The sequence below is a fragment of the Chenopodium album genome, chromosome 2 (genome assembly GCF_948465745.1).
Source record: "Chenopodium album chromosome 2, dcCheAlbu1.1, whole genome shotgun sequence".
Taxonomy (NCBI): Eukaryota; Viridiplantae; Streptophyta; class Magnoliopsida; order Caryophyllales; family Amaranthaceae; genus Chenopodium; species Chenopodium album.
Window position 1 is genome coordinate 16,434,736 of NC_137835.1, and position 9,312 is coordinate 16,444,047.

General features: G+C 38.1%; 1 protein-coding gene across 1 annotated transcript; it reads right to left on the reverse strand.

The window, feature by feature from the left end:
* Positions 1 to 4,724: 4,724 nt before the first annotated feature.
* LOC145583831 (CASP-like protein 4C2) lies at positions 4,725 to 7,687 on the reverse strand. Its single transcript, XM_081640798.1, has 3 exons — positions 7,190 to 7,687; positions 6,865 to 7,000; positions 4,725 to 4,966 (listed from the first exon to the last, which is right to left on the reverse strand). The coding sequence occupies exons 1-3, from the start codon at positions 7,441 to 7,443 to the stop codon at positions 4,745 to 4,747; spliced, it is 612 nt and encodes a 203-aa protein (XP_081496924.1). The 5' UTR covers positions 7,444 to 7,687; the 3' UTR covers positions 4,725 to 4,744.
* Positions 7,688 to 9,312: the final 1,625 nt, after the last annotated feature.

The following is a 9,312-nucleotide window of genomic DNA, read 5'->3' on the forward strand; positions in this document are numbered from 1 at the left end:
GCTTGTGATGATGCTGATAGCAACAAGCATAGCCTTTAGACTGAGATCATCGGCGACAAAATTGACTTTTCCTTGCTTATACTCTATGGCATAGTCAAAATCAGCTAAAAAGTCTTGCCATCGAAAATAGCTTGTGGCAACATTGTCGGTGTAAATGATAAACCAACTCCCAAGCAAGTAGTGCCTCCAGATGCGCAAGCAATAGATGATATGCGTTATCTCCTTGTCATGCACATTTCTCTTCTCGGTATCATTTATCTTGCGTGACTCGTAGGCGATCGGATTCCCTTCTTGCATCAGTACTCCTCCAATAGCGAAGTCGGACACATCCTTATGCAATTGGAACGGTTTGTTATAGTCAGGTAGTGCTAACACGAGCTCACTAGTGATTGTTTCCTTTAAATCATCAAAGGCCCTTAGACACATTTCACTCCAACACCACTGCACTTTCTTCTTCAATAAATCCGTCAATGGTGCTGCCCGAGCTGAATAGCTTTTTATCAATCACCGATAGTAATTGGCTAGCCCAAGGAACGACCGTAGTTCGAACACGTTCTTGGGCTCCTCCCTTTCAACGATGGAGCGCACCTTGTCATGCTCCATCATGATTTTCCCAACTTCGATATGGTGCCTCAAAAAAGACACCTCCTCCTGAGCGAACGAGCACTTTTCCCACTTAACCTGAAGCTCGTTCTCCCACAAAACCTGGAACACCTGTCTCAAACGGTCCAAGTGACTAGTTAAGTCATCGCTATACATGACGATATCGTCGAGATATACGACGAAAAATTTATCAAGAAATGGCTGGAATATTTTGTTCATTAATGTGAAAAAGGTAGTCGGGACGTTGGTGAGACCGAAAGGCATCACCAAGAATTCGAAAGACCCATAGTAAGTAACACATGTCGTCTTAGGCTCGTCGCCTTCGGCGATGCGTACTTGCATGTACCTTGATCTAAGATTAATTTTAGAGAATACTTGGCTTTTCCCAAACGATCGAATAGATCAACGACCAACGGGATTGAATACTTGTTCTTCACAATAATCTTGTTCAATATCCGGTAGTCTATGCACATTCGCAAGCTCCCATCATGCTTGCGTTGGAATAGCACAAGTACTCCGTACGGCGCCCCGGATGGCCTGATAAACCCTGACTCCAACAACTCCTTGAGTTGCTTTCTTAGTTCTTCCAACTCCGATGGTGCCATCCTATATGGTGCCATGGCTGGAGGCCTTGCCCCATGCTCCAGCTCGATCTGATGATCAACTTCCCTTCTAGGGGTGAGCCTCTTGGGCTGGAGGCATAACGCTTTTTAATTCTTCGAGCACTCCGGATACTTCGGACGAAACATCACCCCCATGAGGTTCCTCTTCTACAAGTGTAGCCAAGAACGTCGGTTGTCCCTTGTTAATGTCTTTCTTCACTTGCATAACAGATATTGCCTTGGCTTCCACCTCTTCAAGAGATAATGGAATGGACCATGCCTCTTGATCTTTCGCAATAGCCATTGTTCCATCCTTCTTAAAAGTAAAGGGTCTTACCGTGTCCATAAACTCTAGTTCCAACACTAAAGAAAAGTCATTCATATCTACTATGGTAAGATCTAGGGTGCCCCTCCATTCTCCCAAACGAATGGGCACCTTACTAGCTACACTAAGAATTGGGTGGGATCTCTGTTCACCTTCTTCAAAGACTAGGTCTTCTTAGTGAATGAAATCCCCAACCTTGTAACCTCTTTAAGAGTGAAAAAATTGTTTGTTGCACCCGTGTCGACGAGTGCCTTGGAAGCCTTCCCATTTACCTCAGCTTCCGCAAACATAAGGAAATGTTTCTTCGTTCGGGGTAGCGTACTTAGCCATGTCGTTACCTTCCTTATGCTGCTGCACCGTAGCCTTGACGCTGTTGCACAAGCTTAATGTCCCCATATGCGCCTCGTCCCTTAAAGATTCCCCGGACGAGTTAGCGATCAAAGCGTTGACATTCTATCGCTGCGGAGACTCCCTAGCCCAGTGCGGCCCTCCGCATAGGAATCAGCCATGTTTTGTCTTGCCTTCCAAAGATTTGTCTTTCTCCTTTGCCTTGTCCTTTTTCTCGGATAACTTACCCCCACTGTGGCTGCGATCGGTGGGTTTGGCTCCCCCATCTTTCCCCTTGTTGTCGCTACTTGTCATGCTACTCCGATCCTTCTTCGTGTCTAGCTTATACTCAAACAAGGATTCGGCTACAGCAATGGCGTCCGCAAGAGTTTGAACTAGAGAAGTTAGGTCTTCTCCGGCATCTCCATCACCTTTAGCATGAGCGAATTATACTGCTTGACGTATTCCTTGATAGACCCTATATGCTTCGGCCCACGTAGCTTCTTCATGGCAATCTCTTCATCATTCTTCGGATAAAATTGCTTCTTGAAACCGGCCTTGAACTCGTCCCAAGTGTTGAGCGAGACAAGCCCCATTTCGATGTCGAATTCCTGTCTCCTCCACCATAAAATGACGTTATCGGCCAAGTACATTGTAGCAGTGTTTACTTTAATAACATCCTTAAAATGCATTGCATCGAAATACCTCTCGATGCTCCATAGGAAGTTGTCCAGCTCCCTATCATCATTCTTCCCATGGTACTTTGGTGGCTCGGGAACCTTAATCTTAGGTCCCTCCCGAACCGTGGTACCCACTGCCACAGCCGACTTGCACAGCTCCACGTCGGCTTGTAGGGACTCGATTTTCTCCTTCATAGAGCGCAGCTCCTTCATTAAGGTGTCCTTAAGTTGAGTTAATTATGACCGAATAGCATCAGCCATTTGGTTGACGAGGAGCTACGTCCCGTCCTTCATATTTGATGTTTCGGACTCTAACTCTTAGACCCTTTTTTCGAGGCCCTCGACATCTAGCTCGATGTCGTCCACTCTTCTCGGGAGTTCACTAACTGTGTCAGCCAGTACCGAAGGCTGTCATGGTGATCAACGATAGAGCACTCCAAGAAAGCCACCTTTTCCTCAAGCAACAAAGTACGACTTACCTTCTTGCTTGTCTGTAGTTCCTCTATGGTTGAGCCAACAACGTCCTTCTATTGAGCTGTCATCGTCTACTTCACACTAAACCTTGTATCGTAACAAGCTTCACTCCGCAACAGACCGCCCCTACGATCGACATTGCTCTGATACCACGTGTCACGTACTGACTCTTTCTCTAAGTTCTTTGCATGAGTCCTATCCCCTGTAACTCTAGTCAAGGATCCCCAAATTACCTTCGCTAGGCTAAATACGATGCTCAAAGTTAAATGAGTGAAACTAAAAAATGGCCAAGTAGCAAGCAAAAGAGAATAAGAAAAATTGCTTTAAGAATGCTTTATATTGCTTGAGAAAACTTTACAGTTGTGTGGATGGATGTACAAATAAGGGGAGGTTACCTTTAATAGTGCTCCCCAAGGCTTAGAGATTTCTTCTAACCTCCTCAAATGGAGGATCCTAGAACAAGATTAATCTACAGAGTTCTACATCATCCCGAATTTACTCTCTCTATGTACAATGTCCTTGAATACTCTAGACTACTCGGTCTACAAAGAATATACAAGATTGCCCTTGGAGAACTCACTAACCTTGCAGTGCAATTTGAAACGTTGTGGGGCCCATCTCCAAAATTTGTCTCGGCCATTATCTTCATTGGTCCTAAAAACGGTGGACCCCAAGTTTCAGCCCATTTGGGCTTCATTTGGGCCCTCAAATAGCCCATTATTGCGTTAATGTCATTTGGGTGTTCACTAGGAAAACAACACCTAAGCTAAATAAAGAACTTTAGGGGAGTGGTGCTTCCTAGCATCCATAGGCAACTCCCTTGGCCCGATCTGTTGCCTAGTGCCCAAGTAACATTGTTGATGCCTTCTAGGGCGTGGGGACTTGACTTGTAACATGCGGCTCTATTGGCTTCAGCCCATGAGAAATTAGTGCTTAATCATGTTTTTAAATCAAAATAGTTGAGAACCTAAACCACATCGATCCAACCTTGTAATATAATAGGTTTTTAATCATGTTTTTTTATTTTTTAGAGAGTCATAGGGACAAGTGATTAGCATCGATCCAAAATCTTCTAAAATCAAGAAGGTAGCTTTAAGCCTTTAACCCATTGAGTTATTTTGTCACTCTAATATTTCATTTAGTCATTTGTAGATTTAAAAATGCGCTTACAACCTCATAATGTGTACAAAGCAAAGAAATATGGCATAAAAATTGGTGGAACAAAAAACCTTTTGCAAAAACAAACTTTATATACTAAATTCTAACCTCATATGCACAACAAACCAATAAGTTTTCAACAAGTCGTCCTAAGCACATCCCACTCTTCAGTCTTCCTAAAAAAAGATTCTAAAGATAGAAAGAAAATGTGAACAGAATCATTTCTGTGTCACCTAAATATTCTATTCTAATCTCAAATTTATAAAGCATACACAAAATCATTTACTCCCTTATTTTTCATTATATAAGTTGTTTACACTTTGACATTGCATTTTAATTGCAATCTATTTATATAATGCATACACTCTTGTACAAAGAAATATTCATTTTTTTTTTTCTTAATTCGATCAAAATTTAGTGGTCATCAAGTGTGAAATGCCTTATATTATGAAACTAAGGGAGTAATAATTGATACAAATAATAAATACAAATGTGAAAAGAAGAAAAAAAAGGATGAAATTAAAGATGAACAAATAATAAATACAAATGTGAAAAGAAGAAAAAAAAGGATGAAATTAAAGATGAAAACGAGAACCGTTGATTACAAAGCAGGCAACCCGAAAACCAGACATCAAGGAGGAGAAGCCGAGGAATAGAAATCCAGCAAATCCAAGGGCTATAGATATGTCGGATTGCACACAGAATGCACTCGTAACCGTACACGTGTCCGTACCTTTCAATGTCTTTACCAACGCCGTTCCTGCTGAGTTTGCTGATAGTAGCATGTATGCAAAAACCTGCATCAGATGTTTACAGATTTGTTATCATATACTATTTCATTTTACCAATTTTCTTTTCTTAGAAAACAATCTCTACTAATGATCAGTAGCTACTAGCTAATAGTAACCCGAGGTCACAAAAACATAATATATGTACTCCCTCCGTCCAACTTTAGTTTTTACATACATCTATGCTGAGGTCACAAACATAATATAAGAACGGTTTATCTTTATCATAATCTTATAAGCAAGTGCTGCAAGTCTATTAAGAGCTAAGGCAACCAATAAGAGGCTTAACATACTACGGAGTAACATTTATCTAATGACTAAGGGTCTGGTCTCATTGACTGAACTGAGCTGGATATTTTATAAGAGAAGGAAATTAGGAGCTGAATTGAAAATAAACGTATGAGAACAGGCCCTAAACTGTGATTGAACTCAAGTACTCAATTTAACTAAGGGCACTAATTATCAATGAGCTATCAACATGCAATTGGCTAAACTTTTAATTTTATGCTAGATTAACTTGCCTCAAAAATGAAATTTGGGAAGTAGCATGGTCTACTAAGATCAAAGAGTACTAAAGATTCAAAATTAAAGATTTTATCCCACAAGTCCACAATCCATGTACCACTGTATCACTAACGCGCCTCTAATTTATTGATTGTTATTATCTTTGTTACTCATACCCTTCATAATGAGATCCTTGACACTCAACTATGAGTGCAAAACACAGACTAACACGCATTAGATTGGGCCGAAATCAAAATTATGAAGCTTTCATAAAATACTCGAGTCAAACACTTGAACAGGTATTTGAATAAGTTGTATCGATCAGACATAAGCTATTATCACTATGACCCACCGAGAAATATTTATATAATGAGACACGTTATAATCAACCAAAATTAAGGTATGAGGTATGACACTCTAATACAACAATTATAGAGCAGAAAATTTGGACCCGAAGAATTCTACTCCATGTTTTACGGTATACTGAAGTAAACGGTTGTGTATAAATGCTAGTCAAAGTTTGACGTCAGCTAGTCGAAGTCTTACATGTCTTTTGTATGGAGTACAAGTCAAACTAAACAATTTTCGAATGGAATAGTACAAATTGCATGACGATAATTCAAACCACACAAAATAAATTAAAAAGTCACTCTTCTGCAAATGATTACGTCTTTTGCCGAATTCGTAGAAGACTGAACTGATTAAGTAATAATTACTCAATTAACATACCAATTAGCAATAGTACGTACCATTTTACCAACTTGTAAGTGGTTGATAACAAGATTTTTGTTAAATCTTTAATAATCATTGAATATAAGAAACTCTCGTTAAACACCTAAAAGTAGAAATAGTAACCATGTAACAACGTACCGCAGTCGCTAGTTTGGTTATTCAATAATAATGGTCAAAATTAAAACGAACACTTAGAAAAAAGGGAGTAAACAATACTCCATAAAGTCAATTGACAATACGCTTTTCGTATGAATTTGATCAACAATTCTAAGAGATATGTATAACAAATTTTGTAATGTTAATTAGTACAAGTACTTTATAAATAAAATTAATGTACACTGGCTTTCTAATTTTGCATTGGGCCATTGACAATTAACAGATAAAGTCTCAATTATTGCCACAAATAATCCCAAATCAATTAGTCCTACAACAGTGTTATGTCTTAAATTCAAATTTTGAATTTCAGAAGAAGAAAAAAAGGCGGAGAGAAAAAAATGGACCAAAAACCAATAAAAATCCAGAACATGACCCAACATTCCCCACATTTTAACAACTACGACAACAACACAACTACATTTAAATGATTTAAATGGACAGCAAATGTTCACAAAGTCACTAAATTAAAAGGAAAATGATATATGCACCCTGATAAAACGACACGAAAAACAAACCTGATCGTGACCAAAATCGAACCAAACTTGATAAACCTCCGGAAAAAGCGTAGCACCCGTTGTTATTTCCCAAACTGCCGCCACCATCTCCACCAATGAATACACCGCTACAATTCCATTCGCGGCCAACACAAACCTAAATATTCAAAAATAAAAAATCAATCATTATTCAAAAATAAATTGTTTTTTACTTGCAATGTGCAGGACAGAGAGAATCATTGTCCGAATAAAGTAAAGGTTGCAATTAAAAAACAACGGAGGAAGTAATTTATTCAGAAATTAAAAAAATAAATAAAATAAAAAGAAAGGGTGAGAGAGTAGATACCGAAAAGCATCGAAATCGAACCAGTGAGGAGGAGAAGAGCGGGAATTAGTAAGCATAAAGACGAAGGATGACAAAGAAAAGACGAAGGTAGCAATACGAAAGACCAAAATCAACGAGTTAAAACGCTTGAGTTTGTGAACAGAGAGGGTAGACTGGAATCGGATATCGTGAGGGGAAGGAGGGAAATTGTTACGAGGAGGAGGTGAGAGGTTATCGGCGCCGCCGTTGCGAAGATGAGATTGAGGAGAGCGCATAATTTGAAGGAGTGTGGTGGTGGTGGTGGTGGTGGTGGGAAAGGAGGAAGAGTTGAGGAGGGGAAAACATGAGAAAAGGGAGTGGTGTTTAATGGAGCAGGAGAGAGGAGAGAGTTGAGAGGAGAGAGAAAATGTATGGTCACGGCCTCACGGGGGAAATGGTGGTGGTGGGAAAAAAGGAAATGGAATTGGATGAGAGGGAAAGTAAAGGGGAAAAGAGATGGGAAAGAGAGTGAAAAATGAAAATAAAGGGGAAAGTCACGTTCGAACTCTAAAAGTGACTTCCTTTCTTATTTGAGTTTTTTATTTTTTAATAAATTTTTTTCTAAAGATAAATTGCATGTCATGCGTGCCTCTAGTCACAGCATGAGTCTCATTGTAAACAAACAAAGTAATTCTATATTCACCGATGAGAGTTGGCTCAAGTAATAAGCAATTTGATGTCCCTTAAGAGAGGTCTCGGGTTCGAGCCTCATCGTATGCAGAAACTCTTGTTAGGAGACTCATCCACCATAAGTCAGGTGTGGTACCCGAGTCGGATCCGGATGTAGTCGGAGCTAAGCTCCGGTGAACCGGGTAGACAACCTTTAAAAAAAGTAATTCAGTTTTCCCTTCGTGTTTTTTCAAGTGTTACATTGTTCATTTTCGACCGTGATTTTTTAAACATTACACTTCCTTTTTGGTAAAAAGCTACATTAAAATATTATATCTTTCTCCTCTCATGGTCCCCATCCAAACTCACTACTATTATTTTTATTATATCTTTCTTCTCACATTCATTATTTTTCAATAAAATATTAACCCACTATCTTTCTTTTATAATTTTTTAATACTCCAACTACCCCACTTACCTCTTATTTTATTTAAGTCAATTAAATTGCCTAAAAATATTTACCGGTCAAACTGTAACACTTAAAAAAACACGGAGGGAGTAACTTTGATGGTCAAATAACCTTTATAACACAAACAAAGTACTCTCTTTATTAATATCTAACTTTTATAATTTTTACTACTCCTTTCGTGTTTTTTTAAGTGTTACACTTCTCATTTTCGGTCGTGTTTTCAAAATGCTACACTTCCTTTTTTAGCAAAAAGCTACATTAAAATATTATATTTATCTCCTCTCATGGTCCCCACCCAAACTCACTTCTACTTTTTTATTATATTCCTCTCACATTCATTATTTTTCAATAAACTATTAACCTCACTATCTTTCTTTTGCAATTTTTTAATACTAATTACTCCACTTACCTCTTATTTTATTTAAGTCGATTAAATTGCCTAAACTTATGTGCCGGTTAAACTGTAACACTTAAAAAACACGGAGGGAGTAATGTGATACTAAAGATATATGCGGTCAAAGATAGGTAAAAATTTGCATTGATTTACGTAAACAAGAACACCATTATGAAACGAAGGGAGTATCTCTTATAACACTAACACTGACTGAGTAACTCCTATAACACTGACTGAGTAACTCCTATAACACTAACAAAATAACCATTATAATGGTTGGTCACACAGTATAGTCAGTCACATATAAGAATTTTTGAAAGATTAGTATGTCTTATATTTTTTTTTTTAATTTGAACTTTACACTATTCACACACTATATATTTTAACTATTTATTATGATTTATATGTTGGAAAAAAAATATAGTTATGTGTTTAGACTTGTCTCAAATGTAATGCCAAAATATCTCATATTTATATTTTTTTTTCCTAAAATACAATTTAAGATAATAAGCTTAGTGTAAATCGACAAAAGTATTAGATCCCAAACATTTAAAAAAAAAAAAACAAACTCTCTTCATTTTGTTATAATTGCTACACTTTTCTATTAGTCCAATTCATAATAATTGCAACATT

What these genes read in the sequence shown, in the direction of transcription:
- LOC145583831 (XM_081640798.1), bottom strand. Translation starts at nt 7,443, where the DNA reads ATGCGCTCTCCTCAATCTCATCTTCGCAACGGCGGCGCCGATAACCTC. An exon ending in TTCGATTTCGATGCTTTTCG is followed by an intron (nt 7,001 to 7,189) that starts GTATCTACTCTC and finishes TTGAATATTTAG; the next exon opens with GTTTGTGTTGGCCGCGAATG. An exon ending in TCGATTTTGGTCACGATCAG is followed by an intron (nt 4,967 to 6,864) that starts GTTTGTTTTTCG and finishes CATCTGATGCAG; the next exon opens with GTTTTTGCATACATGCTACT.